Below are 16,249 nucleotides of genomic sequence, written 5' to 3'. Positions count from 1 at the left end.
GGGCGGCCAATGGGAGGCCGGGGGGGGAGCCGGCCCCGGGCGTCAAGAGGGAAGGGATCAATGAGCGCCGGGCAAAGTTGGGGCCGGGCGGCGGCGGCGGCGAGCGGCGGGGCCGTGGATTTACAAACCCGGCGGCGTCCCGCATCGCCGGTGAGCGCCCGGGCATGGTGGCGGGGCGGCGGGCGCCGCTGAAGAGCGGCGAAACCCCGGGCCCCCGGCGGTAGCGACGGCGGCTGGCTGAGCGGCGATGCGGCGCGGCGCCCCCGGCCGCCCCCCAGCCCCGGAGCGGCGGCGGGAGGAGCGGCGGCAGCAGCGGCGGCGGCGGTAGCGGCAGCGGCAGCGGAGCGCGCCCCCGGGTCTCCCCCCTTCCCGTCCGCGGCGGAGCAGGGCGAGCGGAGCCTCCGCGGGTGAGGAGGGAGAAGGCGGGAAGCGGGAGCGGTCGGGGCGGCTGCGGGGGGGGAGGTGGGGCCCCGCTGAGAGCGGCGGCGCCGGGCTCCCGCCTCCGGGCGCTGACCCCCGGGGCGCCATGGGCCGCCCCGCCGCCGGCCGCGGGGCCCCCCCGCTGCCGCCGCCGCCGCCGCTGCTGCTGCTGCTGCTGCTGCTGCCGTGGCCGCCGCTGGGCGCCGCCGCGGAGCCCCGCCAGGTCTTCCAGGTGCTGGAGGAGCAGCCGCCCGGCACCTGGGTGGGCACCATCGCCACCCGTCCCGGCTTCACCTACCGCCTGAGCGAGCACCATGCCCTCTTCTCCATCAACGCCACCTCGGGCGCCCTGCACACCCGCGCCACCATCGACCGCGAGAGCCTGGCCAGCGACGTGGTGGACCTGGTGGTGCTCTCCAGCCAGCCCACCTACCCCAGCGAGGTGCGGGTCCTGGTGCTCGACCTCAACGACAACGCGCCCGTCTTCCCCGACCCCTCCATCGTGGTGACTTTCAAGGAGGACACGGGCAGCGGGCGCCAGCTTATCCTGGACACGGCCACCGATGCCGACAGTGGCACTAACGGTGTAGACCACGGCTCCTATCGCATCGTGGCCGGCAACGAGGAGGGGCGTTTTCGGCTCAACATCACCCTGAACCCCAGCGGTGAAGGAGCTTTCTTGCACCTGGTTTCCCGGGGTGGGCTGGACCGGGAGGCTACCCCCACCTACCAGCTGCTGGTGCAAGTGGAGGACAAGGGCGAGCCCCGTCGCCGGGGGTACCTTCAGGTCAATGTCACCGTCCAGGACATCAATGACAACCCACCCGTCTTCAGCCAGACCCTTTACCAGGCACGAGTGCCCGAGGATGCGCCTGTTGGGGCCAGTGTTCTCCAGGTGGCTGCAGCCGATGCTGATGAAGGCACCAATGCTGACATCCGCTACCGCCTGGAAGGGGGTGATGGTGGCGGTGGTGGGGAGGGGGCTGGCAGCCTCCCGTTTGAGGTGGACCCCGAGAGCGGGGTGATCCGCATCCGGGAACGCTTGGACTACGAGACGCGACAGCAGTACTCGCTGACGGTGCAGGCCATGGACCGAGGGGTGCCAGCGCTGAGCGGCCGGGCTGAGGCTCTCATCCGCCTGCTCGACGTCAATGACAATGAGCCCCGCGTGAAGTTTCGCTATTTCCCGGCCACCTCCCGCTTCGCCTCCGTGGACGAGAACGCGGCCCCTGGCACAGTGGTGGCCCTGCTGACGGTGAGCGATGCCGACTCCCCCGCGGCCAACGGGAACATCTCTGTGTCGATCCTGGCGGGAAACGAGCAGCGGCACTTTGAGGTGCACAGCAGTAAGGTACCCAACCTCAGCCTTATAAAGGTAGCAGCCGCGTTGGACCGGGAGCGCATCCCAGCCTATAACCTTACGGTGGCGGTGGCGGATAACTACGGGGCCCCACCGCCGCCCCCGGGCTCCCCCACTTCTGCCCTTTCCCCTGATGGGACGCTTGTGGCTCCCGTGAGCCGCTCGTCAGTAGCTAGCCTGGTGATCTTTGTGAATGACATTAATGACCACCCCCCCATCTTTGGGCAGTCGGTCTACAGGGTGAACATCAGTGAGGAGGTGCCCCTGGGCAGCTACGTGCGGGGCCTGAGTGCCACGGACCGTGACTCGGGCCTCAATGCCAACCTCAAATACAGCATCGTTTCGGGCAACGAGCTTGGCTGGTTTCGCATCAGCGAGCACAGCGGGCTGGTCACCACGGCCGGCCCTGGGGGTAGCACCACCGGGCATGCCGTGGGCACGTCCGTCTCCAGCGGGCTGGACCGGGAGACTGCTTCTCAGGTGGTGCTCAACATCAGTGCCCGCGACCAGGGGGTACAGCCCAAGTTCTCCTACGCACAGCTGGTGGTGACCATCCTGGATGTCAATGACAACAAGCCGCGCTTCAGTCAACCTGAGGGCTACCAGGTGTCCCTGGCTGAAAACTCCCCGTCTGGAACTGAGCTGCTGGTCCTGAGTGCCACAGATGGGGACCTGGGAGACAATGGGACTGTCCGCTTCTCCTTGCAGGAAGCTGAGCCAGCGCTGGCAGCGGTTGGCCCCTCCTCGGTGACCTCTCGCCAGATCTTTCGCTTGGATCCCGTGTCAGGCAAGCTCAGCACCATCTTGCAGCTGGACCGGGAGGAGCAGGCTCACTTTTCCCTGCAGGTTCTGGCCACTGATTTAGGATCTCCTCCCCTTTCTTCCATAGCCCGAGTTAATGTGAGTCTCCTGGATGTGAATGACAATAGCCCTGTGTTTTACCCCGTTCAGTATTTTGCCCACATCCAAGAGAATGAGCCAGCTGGAACCTATGTGACCACAGTGTCTGCCACGGACCCTGATCTGGGACCCAATGGGACAGTCAAGTACAGCATCTCAGCTGGAGACACCTCCAGGTTTCAGGTCCATGGCCAGACAGGGGTCATCACGACAAAAATAGCCCTTGACAGGGAGGAGAAAACTGCTTACCAGTTGCAGATCGTGGCCACTGATGGTGGCCATCTTCAATCGCAGAACCAAGCCATTGTCACCATCACCGTTTTGGACACCCAGGACAATCCTCCCATTTTCAGCCAGGGCATGTACAGTTTTGTTGTCTTTGAAAATGTTGCCCTGGGTTACCACGTAGGCACTGTTTTTGCTTCCACTATGGACCTCAACACCAACATCAGTTACCTTATTACAACAGGTGACCAAAGGGGTATGTTTGCCATCAACAGAGTGACAGGGCAGATCACCACAGCCAGCATTATTGACAGGGAGGAGCAAGCATTTTACCAGCTGAAGGTGGTTGCTAGCGGCGGGGCGATAACTGGAGATGCTATGGTCAATATAACTGTCAAAGATTTAAATGACAATTCTCCACACTTTATTCATGCAGTGGAAAGTGTAAATGTGGTTGAAAACTGGAAAGCTGGGCATACCATATTCCAGGCCAAAGCTCTTGATCCTGATGAAGGTGTTAATGGTGTGGTCCTTTATAGCCTTAAGCAAAACCCAAAGGGCTTGTTTTCAATCAATGAACAAACAGGTGCCATAAGCTTAATGGGGCCACTCGACATAAATGCTGGGTCTTACCAGGTTGAAATCCTGGCCTCGGATATGGGGGTGCCACAGCTGTCCTCTAACTTCATCCTGACAGTTTCTGTCCATGATGTAAATGATAACGCACCCGTGTTCGACCAGCTTTCCTATGAAATTACTATTTTGGAGTCAGAGCCTGTGAATTCCAGGTTCTTTAAGGTGCAGGCTTCTGACAAAGACTCGGGAGTGAACGGTGAAATAGCTTATAATATAATTGAAGGAAATACTGGGGATGCCTTTGGCATATTCCCAGATGGTCAGCTGTATATAAAAAGTGAACTGGACCGTGAACTTCAGGAAAGATATATTTTACTGGTTGTTGCCTCTGATAGAGCAGTAGAACCACTGAATGCTACTGTGAATGTTACCGTAATTCTGGAGGACGTAAATGATAATAGGCCTCTGTTCAACAGTACCAACTATGTATTTTATTTTGAAGAGGAGCAGAGAGGTGGATCATATGTAGGTAAAATAAATGCTGTAGATAAAGACTTTGGGCCAAACGGTGAAGTCAGGTATTCATTTGAGCATATGCAGCCAGATTTTGAGCTGAACACGGTAACTGGGGAAATAAGAAGCACTCATCAGTTTGACAGAGAGGCTCTTATGAGGCAAAGGGGAGCTGCGGTATTTAGTCTCACAGTAATAGCAACAGATCAGGGGTTGCCAAAGCCTCTAAAGGATCAGGCAACTGTACAAATCTATATGAAAGACATCAATGATAATGCCCCCAAATTTTTGAAAGATCTCTATCAAGCTACTATTTCAGAATTGGCAGCAAATCTGACACAGGTTCTGAGAGTTTCTGCCTCGGATGTTGATGAAGGGGTTAATGGATTGATTCACTACTCTCTAATCAAGGGAAATGAAGAAAATCAGTTTGCAATAGATAGTAGCACAGGCCAAGTGACCTTAGTAGGCAAACTAGATCATGAAGCTACTGCATCGTATTCGCTTGTTATCCAAGCAGTAGACTCTGGAGCAGTTGCCCTAAGTTCAACTTGCATGTTGAGCATCGATGTGTTGGATGAAAATGACAACAGTCCTTCCTTCCCTAAATCAACCTTGTTGGTGGATGTCTTGGAAAATATGAGAGTTGGTGAACTAGTGTCATCTGTCACTGCCACTGATTCTGATTCAGGTGACAATGCTGACCTCCACTATAGCATTACAGGGACAAACAATCACGGGACCTTTAGCATCAGTCCCAACACAGGTAGTATTTTTCTTGCAAAGAAACTGGACTTTGAGACACAATCTCTGTATAAGCTAAATATAACAGCAAAAGACCAAGGAAGGCCACCACGGTCATCTACAATGTCGGTGGTAATTCACGTTAGGGATTTTAATGACAACCCTCCTAATTTTCCTCCAGGGGACATCTTTAAATCTATTGTTGAGAACGTTCCCGTTGGTAGCTCTGTAGTTTCTGTGACTGCTCATGATCCAGATGCAGATATTAATGGGCAGCTAACGTATGCAATTATTCAACAGATGCCAAGGGGTAATCATTTCCGTATAGATGAAGTGAGAGGGACAATATTTACCAATGCTGAAATAGATCGAGAGTTTGCTAACCTCTTTGAGTTAACAGTCAAAGCCACCGATCAGGCTGTCCCCATGGAGTCCAGACGATTTGCTTTGAAGAATGTGACCATTTTGGTGACAGATCAAAATGACAATGTTCCTGTGTTCATATCGCAAAATGCTCTCGCAGCTGACCCCTCAGTTGTGATCGGTTCAATCCTGACAACGATTATTGCTGCAGATCCTGACGAGGGTGCCAACGGAGAAGTGGAATATGAAATAGTCAATGGAGATACCGAAACCTTCATTGTGGATCGCTATAGTGGAGATTTAAGAGTAGCTTCAGCTTTGGTGCCTTCTCAGCTCATATACAATCTGATAGTTTCTGCCACGGATCTTGGCCCTGAAAGGAGAAAATCCACCACTGAGATGACTATAATTCTGCAAGGGGTTGATGGGCCTGTTTTCACTCAGCCGAAATACATAACCATCTTAAAAGAAGGTGAGCCTATTGGGACAAATGTGATCTCTATTGAAGCGGCGAGTCCGCGGGGCTCTGAAGCTCAGGTGGAATATTACATCGTGTCCGTCCGATGCGAAGATAAGAGTCTCGGGCGCCTCTTCACCATTGGGCGCCACACTGGTGTCATCCAGACCGCTGCCATTTTGGACAGGGAGCAAGGAGCACGTCTCTACCTGGTGGATGTTTATGCCATTGAAAAGTCATCTGTTTTGCCCCGCACGCAACGAGCAGAGGTAAAGCTTTTACTCAGTAACTATTTACCTGTTTGCTTTCTAAATGAGTTGTTTTGTGTATTTTTGTTGTCTGTTTCACAGACAGAAGACCTGAAAGCTAATTCAGATCTTCCCATGCAGAATTCTGCTGATTCATTAGTTGAAGATAACCTTTCAATTGGTATACCTCAAACTGTTTTTCAAAAGGCCACCTCTAGAAATTTGAGAGGCTTAAATTTGGCTACCGTGTGCACAAAGTTGGTCAAATAAATTTTAGGTACTAAATACTTTAGGTCTTAAAAGCTTTAATCACTGGTATTTTGGAGTTTTGGATGCCTTCTCATTTTAGCAATTATTAATTATTTTAAATCTTTCTATTCCTATGTGAGTTATAACTGAACTTATTTTGCTACAGTCATGATGTCAGTATTTATCTGAGAACTGGCCAGAAAGGGATTGCTCTCTGAACAGCTCATCTAGTGTTTCAAGTCCTGGATGTGCTTGGCATCCTTGCATGGTTAAGTCCCTCAGAAAGGTCTCCTCGTGCATCTCCAATGTAGGTTACTTTTTTACCCTCACTGATGAATATGAAAATGGTCTTGTTTATGTTTTTGGATGTGACAGATGGTAAAAGTCTAACATTTTAGCTGGCAACTTTCATTATCACAAAGTCATTTGCCTTGACTGAAGGGTCTTTAAATGTTCTCTGCATGAGTGGCTTCAGGAGCAAAGGGTGGAAAACAGGTTTGAAACATCATCTGTGAAGTACAAATGTTTTATTTGCTCTGCCTGGTAACTGAGCCCCAGAGCTGATTGTTCACACCACTCTTGCCGTCTCCTGCAGGAACACTGAGAAGCCTGGTGTGAAAGGGAGCCTTGGGTTTGTTTTAAGTTGCACCATCTTCTGAAGCTGCCTTCTGCACTTCGTTGTGAGCCATTTAACTTGCAGTTCCTGCAAGTTTGGGGCTGGTGCTGCTGAGTGGGTCAACCAGCAGAGGATGCTGGTAGCGTGTGGTGGTTCAACCGTTTCCCTTGCCAGCTAAACGTATTAACTCAGTATTGCATGGCCCTATGCATCCCAAGCATCACCCCCAGCTATACTTCCTCTTCAGAATGATGTCTTAGTTTTGAACCACCAAGGATACTGTGGTGGTTTGTGTTTTTTTTTTTTTTTTTTTTTCTTTTTGACTTTAGCAGATGTGGTATTTCTAAATCTTACTTGGCAGCTGTAGATTTTTCTCTTCATAGCCACTTTTTTTGTTGTTCTACTGTAATTTAAGTATGCTCTGTATAGGTATGTAACCTCACTCTCCTGTACTGGCAGTGACTGATGTTCTACAAAGTAATTGTTAGGCAGGGAGTTTGAGCACTGTTCAAACTTAAAGGTTTCTTAGCATGTATGAGACAGTTCATCTTAGTGTGTGTGCTATGTGCTGTTGATTATCATGTTTTGAAGAGCAGTAATGTATTGGAAAATGGCCTGTTCTAGTAGTGCTGCTGGTTTAAATAATTCATGCTATTTTTATGAGAATATTCCTGTTGTTTGCACACCTGCTAGTAATTTGTAAAACATTAAACTTTTATATTTTTTTTCTTTTATTATTATTACGTCAGATTTTGTTTTGATGGACAGTTATTTTGAGGGTTAAGCCTTTGTCAGTGGGTATTTGGATCACAATCCTTGATCTTTGAGTCTGCCCATATAACCGAAAAGTTTCTTGACTGGAGAAGGTCTCATAGGAGACTCTATGGTTACAATAGTATCGTGCGTTGTAGAAGTATTTAACACGAATATTTGGTGAGCAGGGAAGAGAACAACCATTGAAACTTTTTAAACAAATTTTACATTGTTGAATACAAACCACTCCTGAAATCAAAAGCAAATGTTTTATTCTGTAATGAACATTTAAAGCAATAGTTGGGAGCTAGGATTTCATATTACTGGTTGTATCTTTACAGCTTCTAAAATGCTTCTTTTCCTAAATGTAATTAGCTTACTGTGCTTCTTTAGAAATGTATTACAAATTATAATCAGCTATCAACTTTAAAAAACATAATCATATGCAGTCTTTCTCTTGACTGAATTTCTCTGGAATGGCTTTTGCTGTCCCACACTTAAACAAGAGCTACTACAGTGGCATTCTTTGTGCAGGCTGACTGTCAGTGGGTGCTGAATAAGCAATGCAGCTTTTTTCCATGTTGCTTTTGGATGGCAACTTTTTTTGTTTTTGGTTTGATGTATGCAGTGCACACATTTTGGTTTTGGAGTTTGCTGCCAATCTTATTTCATAAAAAAACAGCCAGTACTGAAGTGAACACTACCCCTTATCTTTGGAAACCCACCTTAAAGCACACTCATGCTAAAGTCTTTGTGTGTCAAATGTGTAATTCAGAAGGTTTAATGTTTTATTCCAGTCCTGGTTTTTAAGGTGATTGCTTAAGTGATGGTATAATCAGAACACTGACAGGGAACAATGAATGTGTGTCAACCTGTAGAATATCTAAAGCCACAAAACTTAACTGTTTCTTTTGCCTGTAATATCTTCAGCTTTGTTTTGGTATATACATAGCAAGGTGGAGACTGATTGATTTTTAGATTTCCCCCTGGAGAAATAAGTTGTAAAGCACCGATGCAGGTGTGCAGACAAAGCCTAATAAGTCTGGTACCACTATAACTGACTGTTTTCTGAGAAGATAAGCTGGATATAAATTTTGTTTGTCTTCAGTTTGGGTTGGGTTGTTTTTTATGAGGAAAAAGCTTGAACATTGTGAATTGTCTTTCTTCCTTCTCTTATGAAGAGTATGTTGGGTTTTGTTTCTGAATATGGATAAAGAAAACGGAAAAAGTATAATAGGATATGCTTAACAACTTCTGCTTTCTTTGCTGCTTGCTATGGTTTCTGCCCTGATGCCAGACATCACCTTAATTGTGTTGTGTCACATGAGCAAACCACTGAGCACTGAGAGCCACCTGGTGTTAAACTTGCTGGCTGAGACTGATGAAGAGAGCAGGAGCAGCAAGAGAGTTAATAGCTCTTTTGTCTCCTGTAGACTTTAGGAATGGTTTTGGGTGGCAGATACCTGGTGTGAAATAGAGATGTTTACAGCTTCGAAACAGTGACTAGGCATTATCTAGCCAGCAGGCAGTATAAAAGAAGAGCAGGCGTGCATGAAATCACTTACTCTAGAAGTGAATCAATTTTTGTCCTTTGGAAATGGTGTGATTTTTTTTTTTTTTTTTTTTTTAATTTTCCCCCTAAATTCTGTAACTTTTTTTTTTTTTTTTTTTTTAATAGTATCAACTATATTGAAAAGATCCACCCAGTGCTCCAACTGAAAAGGTCTCTTTCCAGTCTTTCTCATCCATCCCTGGGGTTTGCCCTATAGGATCAGCTTTGATCCTGATTGTATTGCTACCGGGGTTGAAGAGAGGGTGCAAGGGAAGAGCTGTACAATGGCAGGGCTGGGATGAATCCCCTTCTGAACCCAATGCTGCTGACATGCCTTGAAACTGAAGGGTTACATTATGTTTTCAGTAAAGCAACAGCAAAGTTTAGAAAACAAAGAACAGCTTATTTACAGTTTGTGGTGTTTTTTTTGTTTTTTGTTTTTTTTTTTTTTGTTTTTAGCACTAGGTTTCATATTTGTGTAGGTTTCTGTACTTGTTATTACTATATGGAGAGAAAAGTGTGTGTGGGGGTATGTCAGAAAAGAGCAAGTCATGAGGTAAAGCTTTATGCTCAAAGTACCAAATTCTTTGAGATTTGCAAAGAAAACCCAAGTGCTTGTTCCACTGTATTTTACAGCTAAGTGGTGTAATTCTGGAAAGTTATTACTGATTTTGAGAGCTTTTAGCCTATTTCTGTGTAACCTACAGCGACAAACCAGATGATTTGACATTGTGTGAACATATTCTGTGATCAGTCTTAGTTTTTCCCTCTCTTGTATTAATCCTAAAGTGTTGCACTGTCCTTCTCAGATAAGAAAAAAAATAATGTAGATGTCCTGAAGGGAACTCTTCTGTGTGCAGTGTTACACTTTTTTATGTGTTTCTGCTGAAAAAAAAAACCCTCAGTAATTGCTTAGCTCCTTTCTCTTGTCTCCAATGTAAATTCTCTTTTAACCTCTTCAGGCAGGGCTGAGGGTTTAAGCATCATGGTTTTATATTTAATATAGAATGACTAATGCATATTGGCATCACTTGAAAACCATGTGACTTTTATTCAATCCTGCTTCCCAAAACAATGATCATATGCAGTGGGATATTTTGGGTGGTCGTATGTTGTACCCTGTTTCTCGGCTGGCAGTAATAATAGGAACCTGGGGACAATATCTCATCTTCTGTGCTGTGTTACTAGGGATTAAAGAGAATTAGACAGGATCTCTAGCTTGCATGTTTAACCCTTCAATGAACGGCTTCCTTGAAAGGAGTAGCAGGTTTGCTAGGGACCAGCGGTGTTAACATGTCTATCATGTTTGGCAAATGAGATGGTAACAGTTTGGGAGGTGAACTGCTTGGTCAGTTAGACATCTTTCATATACTTTAAGTAGACTCATAGTTTCCAAGGAAGGGAGAGAATGGTATAAATGCAGAAAGTGTATAAATGTTAAATGAGAGATTTAGTGATGGTATTGATTTGAAAATGGAAATTCCTGGAGAGGAGGGTCAGTGACTTTAGTAGCACTTTTTTACCTGTGAATGCTAACATAGTCTCAAAAGATGGGTTGTTGTCTTCATTTTCAGATGGAGAAAGGTGAGGCACTGAGTTTTCTTTTGCATTTGTACATTTGTAGCTGCTGTTTCTGCTACATTTCATGACTGGCACTATTGGGAAGCTTTGACTTCCAAGCTGGGTGGGGTTTTTATCTCCCAAATACAGTCTAGCAAAATAAGTGTTCATTCTTTAATAAGGAAAGATAGAGGAATTTTAGACAACGCTTACTGCTGGCAGTAAAGATCTGGAAGTTAATGAAGGTGGGCAGAATGAATGAAACTCTACTGGAAAGGAAATCATAGGACATTTCACCCTCAGTGTGAACTACAGCCATGGCCATAAAACCACAATCCTGGGATGTAACTAGTTGACATGGAGCTTTTTGACTCAGCCCAGTCTAGGTCCTGTGGCTTAGCTAGCTCTATATCACCCCTGCACCCCTTGGGTCCTCGCTGGCCCTAGGAGTGAGATGGAGGTACTCCAAAACCATGTCCTCCACTGCATGTACCTGGTGCAGAGCTCCAGAAACCTGGACTGAGAAAGGGAAGATGCTTCTAAGCAGGAACAACAGGATACGTTGCAGGAGAGGCTGCCCAAGACATAGGTGCACGATGCATCCCTTGTGCTGTTTGGGCTGGGTACCGCCTCAGGGATGTGGGGCTCGACCTAATATCCCTTTGAGAGAGGGAAAGGGGTGGATTGGTAGGGCAAAACATTGAAGGTGTTACTTTTCTAACCAAGCTGGCTAATGGCAGAGGCCTTTAAATTTAGCAAGAGAATTTGAAACACACTTCAGAGAAGTCTTATCTGCCTGTCTCATATTTACCAGTACAAATAAGAACAATGGGGTACTCCTTGTATTCATACTATTTATAAACTGTTTTATTCTTTAATGATACATGGCACATTAATTGTATCTTGACAAAGGAAACTACTTATGAAACGTTTGAGTAAACAATGAAAATCTGCTGCCTTCTGCCAACTCCAAAGCCACGTTTTTTCTTCCTAATGCTGATACTGCTGATTTTGAGAAATGTGTAATTATTTAAGTTATTGCTGTCATTTGCACTGATCTGAAAAGGGATCTCTAAGCTGTCCTTGAACTAGAGTGGGAGATGAATGTGCCTTATTTTGAAAACTGTTCCAAACCAATTTGTGGGTTTTAGTTCAAAGTTGTCCCTTTTTTCAACCTCTCCAATTTCTTTAATGATTCTGCCTCGCTACATTTTCTTAATATCTAGAATTTCTAATTTCTTTGCTATTTTAGCAGCCTCTGGGCATTTTTGCATGTGAGGTCACTTCATAATTTTTGTGTTAAAAATCACAAGACTTTAAAACCAACATTCTTTATTATGGAAAATATTATTTTTCATGTGTCTCTAATGCAAACACTAGAAATAATAGCCAAAAACCAGAGCAAAATTTTCATGTGCTTATTTTTGCTAAGTGTTAAATTCTTCATACAAATCTCTAAATGATTCTTGGGTTCTATCGATGTTAATAGGCGAGTCCTTTTCCATGTAAAATGATACCCCCAGAGCTCCTGGAGTGCAGGTTTCTTTCCATGTGTTAGTGTTACACAAAGTAATCGGTGGTTGTTCACTTAGGAGAACTGCAGAAGTTGGTCACCAAAGCCTGCTTGTCCTCTCAGTGTCTCCAGCTCTCACCACTAGCTTTACTGGAGTTAAGACTACATTGTTGCTGGCTCTTGAAATCTCTGCTGTTGTCTTTTCCTGTCTCTTGTGCATATCTTGAACCTCAGAACTGCATCTTATCAGAGGATGCTTGTAGCCTTTTGACTGACGGAAGGAGGCTCCAGGCGTTTCCATGGTCTCTTCTGAGTCTTTTCAGAGGTTGGATTTTGTTGAACCACCACTTCAAGGGCCACTTGTCACCCCTCAAATAACAAAGTGCCCATTTAATTTATATCAAAGGAACCCCTTAGCATGACATAGTTCTACTGGTACAGTTTGTTTTAACTATGTCTAGACTAGGGAGTAGCATTACTGCTAAGTCAGTTTGGTTTCTTACCCATGTAATTGTGTCTGTGCAGAACATGTGGGTAGACAAGTCCTAATACTCTTGGGTTTTAATTAGAAAAGAAGTTTACGGTGACTAAAATTGAAGTGAAACAAAGAGTTTTCCTAACATATTTTTGTAGTCAGGAAAAGTGATGCCAGATCAGTATGGTATCATACTGATTTGTTTCAGTAAATTTATAGCCTTACTCCTCTTTGCCAAGAATAATACCAGATATGTTAGAGAACTGTGTCTTACTGTGTTTTACTACAATGTTTCTCTCTACTCTAATAAATCTTATTTTTAATTAGACCCTTAGTCTAGACTATCACCCAGGTTTGTGTTTGTAGTGATCTATTTTTGTTTACTTCCTCAGAGCTATAACATGCAAAAAGGACAGTAGAACAGATGGAAACTGATAGCTATGATTGCACTGTAAAAATACATAGTTAATGCAAAAGAATTTCAAAGAGCCTATTCTGAAGTGGTAATTTATGTGCCAACAGCTATGCAGAAAGTAATGAAAACAAGTGTTTACCTCAGCTTTTCATATTCGGCATATACTGACTGTTAATAGTCTGTTGCTTTTATTGACATAATAATCTTCAATTAGTGTTTAAGGGTTCTGCTATATTTAATGCAGCCATCCAGAACATCCAGCTCTACAGACAGAAAGGCATGCTCCTGGTGAAAACATTCAGCAGCCTCTGAGGCTCAGACAGATGGAAGGAGCTTTGGGGGCTCCTTCTTTTGGGGAAGAGCATGTTGCAGTGCATCACCTTCCCCCTCTCTCTACCCTGTGGCATGGAGGTGGCATCCCCTGGCCAAGTTTGGGTTCCCCACAGTGGCCAGGCAAGGGAAGCTAACTCCTAGGAGCCCCGTGTAGTTCATCTAGATTCTCTAATAGAGCTGAAACACAAAGATCTCACAGATCTTCAAGTGAAACAAATACCAATAGATTGGAGATGTGCCATATGACCAGTATGTGAAGTATCATCAGCATTAACACAAAATCATAACTTTCTTGATTTCATATATCCGCATTTCCCAGCTTCATGGCTAGCTGTGCTCTTCTAAATATGCCTGTACATGCACTTGTCAAAATAATTATCTCTTCAGCCACTCGGTTGGATGTATGTGGAAAACAACCAGACCGGATCAAGCAACACTGTAGTTTTGTCTGTAAAATCGGCCTGTACTGTTTTCATTTCTCATCAGGTACCTATCTGGACTGGTCCCAAGCAGGAGTCAAGCCCCAATCTACCATTACAAGCAAAGAAGCGTGTAAAAGGCAAGGGAAGCATGCTGAAGTGACTCTTTGTGTTAGGTTTTTAGGAGATTCAGAAGGGAAATAAGGAGGATGCACTTGTTTCTTCCATAGTACCTGTGATACAAGATAGGTGACGAAGGTTCAGAGCAAAATTGTTGTGTTTGGTGTGGCATGTGTCTGCTTTTGTTGTGCTGCAGTTTGACCCTAATAACCTGAACTCTGACTTTTTTTTTTTTTTTTTTTTTTTTCTTTTTAATAAGTATAAGGGCATAAGAGAACACTGAAGCTGCTGCTTCAAGGATTGACGTCGGTAGGTGTCTTATGGGCCTCTGCAAAACTCCCCCAGGAGCCGGGGTTTTGTACCGGAGCTGTGCTGCTGTGCCCAGCCTGACATGCGCCGTGTCTGCATGTCATAGTCTACTTATTTAATTTTGTATGAACGGCACTGATAAAACGGATGAGCTGTAGACTTTGTGCCTTACAAGTCAGTTCTGATGCATTTCCAGGCCCTCGGTTGGATAAATCTTTTACGGGGCAGCTTATTAGTACAGAACACAAGTGTCACCGTTGCTGATGGGCCCGAAGAGTGGATTTACGGGCCGTGATGTGAGCGTGACCGCTTTTGGAGGCCTGTGTGGCAGCGCTGCGGTGCGGAGCAGCGCGGCGGTGCCCGTGTGCCCATGTGCCCGCCGCGGGGAGAGGGGCCTGCAGCCCCCCCCACCTCCTGCCAGGCCCGGCTCCTCCCTCCCCTCCGCGGTCGCTCGTGAGGCGAGTTTAACGTCCGCTGTGAAGAGAAGAATGAACTAAAGATAACTTTTCACCCCATGAGTTATGCTAGTGCCTGTTCGTTCTAAAATCATTTTTTTTTCCTTAAGGATTCCTTTGGAGGTATATTCAATTTTAATGCTTTTGAAGCTTTTTTCAAGATGTGTTTTTGTCTAGAATGTGAATGAGTAAACTTACATTTCTAAGCAAGCGCTTCATATCTAGTCCTCTTTGGGTTTTCAGGCAAAAGTTTTATTCTTAGTAGCTGCAACGTTTCTTGAAAACATAATCCAGGAGAAGACTATTAATTCTAAGAATGTATATGTGATGTTTCACCTACCCAAATCTGTAGTCGTCTTTTTAAGCTATGTTCAGAATTTCCATCCTGCTTGGACCAAATTAATTTAAATAGCATCCAACAGCTAGGTAGTGCTAAAATAAATTCAGCAATAGCAACTGACTATCAAAACAAGAATTTGATGTGTAGCATCCTGAAGCAGCTGGGGAGAATAAAAAACAAGTTCACATCACGGGGAATATATGTATATTGAGATAGAAAAGGCACTACTTAAAGCTTTAAGCCCTCAACTCGGTTTTCTCTATAGCTCTCCAAGGCTTTTCATGTCAACTCCTTTTTGCATAATTTTTGATAAATTAAGCGAATTCTACTGAAAATAGTTCAGAGGAATAAATAAGATGCCTGAGCTATCATACACATCTGTGGTATATCTGCTTAAAGCTTGTATTTTCCATAGGGGTTTTCTTCTATCACATTACACTTCAGGTTTCCTGGTGCCTTTCTCCATTTTACATTCTTTATTCTTTTCAATACAACAAATCTTTTTATCCATCAAAATATCATGCTGTCTGGAACACGAAGACATGTTGAAACTACAAGGCTGTTTAGAAACAGAAGGTGAACTCAGTAGTTTGTTGCACTCATTCTTTTTGAGACCTGCATTTTTGTTTGTATTTAAATGATTTTTTTCTGAGCATGATTCTATTCCCTTTGAAAGTTGCATAGTAAAGTTTTTATGCCTGCCTGCTTTGAGAAGAGAGTTTGAACCTTCATGATTTCAGTGAACAAATTAATGAAAATCCAGATTTTAACCCCAGTAGGGTCATGTCAGATTGTCTGGAAACTGATTTATGGTGGTGGTGATATTATATGAAGTAGAGATTTTCTTTCCACTGTTTTCTCTCTCCAGCAGTACACTTAACGCTTCTAACTTTCAGGGAGTCAGCTTGTTTTGTTTTATTTTTACATATAAGTTTCTTAACTTCAAATAATTCCTATGATCAGCATTGAAAGTTGCATGGGTTTTTACTACCTGTTTATTTCTCTGTGCCATGTTATCAAGTGGGGCTGCAGTTACTCAGAATAAGGTTAAGTGATCATGTTGAGATCATAATTAATTAAACATAAGCACCAGTAACGTCCTATTTGAAGTCCTGCAACTGACAGACTGAGAAGGCAGTCTGACCCGCATGCTGGTGGAGAGGGGAGGAAGTGGGAGTGGACTATTTCTTGCAGGGCAGGATGATATTGGGTAGGAGCAAGCTGCGCACACGCCTGCCAAAATACTTGGATCAGACTAGAGGAACACAGATGGCTGAGGCTGATAAAGGTGTCTCTTATTGTTGTTTTTTTTTTCTGCTCCGTACTGTTCTGAG

The 16,249-nt window shown here is 45.2% G+C and overlaps 1 protein-coding gene across 1 annotated transcript in view; it reads left to right on the top strand.

The window, feature by feature from the left end:
- Positions 1–580: 580 nt before the first annotated feature.
- The window catches only part of FAT4 (FAT atypical cadherin 4), a gene marked incomplete at its 5' end in the record, with an annotated part of 149,356 nt that continues 133,687 nt past the window's right edge, over positions 581–16,249 (top strand). Inside the window, one exon of the mRNA XM_032997838.2 lies at positions 581–5,827. Coding sequence (XP_032853729.2) covers positions 581–5,827 — 5,247 coding nt within the window. The remainder of the gene's footprint in view (positions 5,828–16,249) is intronic.

The sequence above is a fragment of the Tyto alba genome, unplaced genomic scaffold, assembly GCF_018691265.1.
Source record: "Tyto alba isolate M040663 unplaced genomic scaffold, T.alba_DEE_v4.0 Super-Scaffold_23, whole genome shotgun sequence".
Lineage (NCBI taxonomy): Eukaryota > Metazoa > Chordata > Aves > Strigiformes > Tytonidae > Tyto > Tyto alba.
This window is presented reverse-complemented; position numbering and strand designations above follow the sequence as displayed.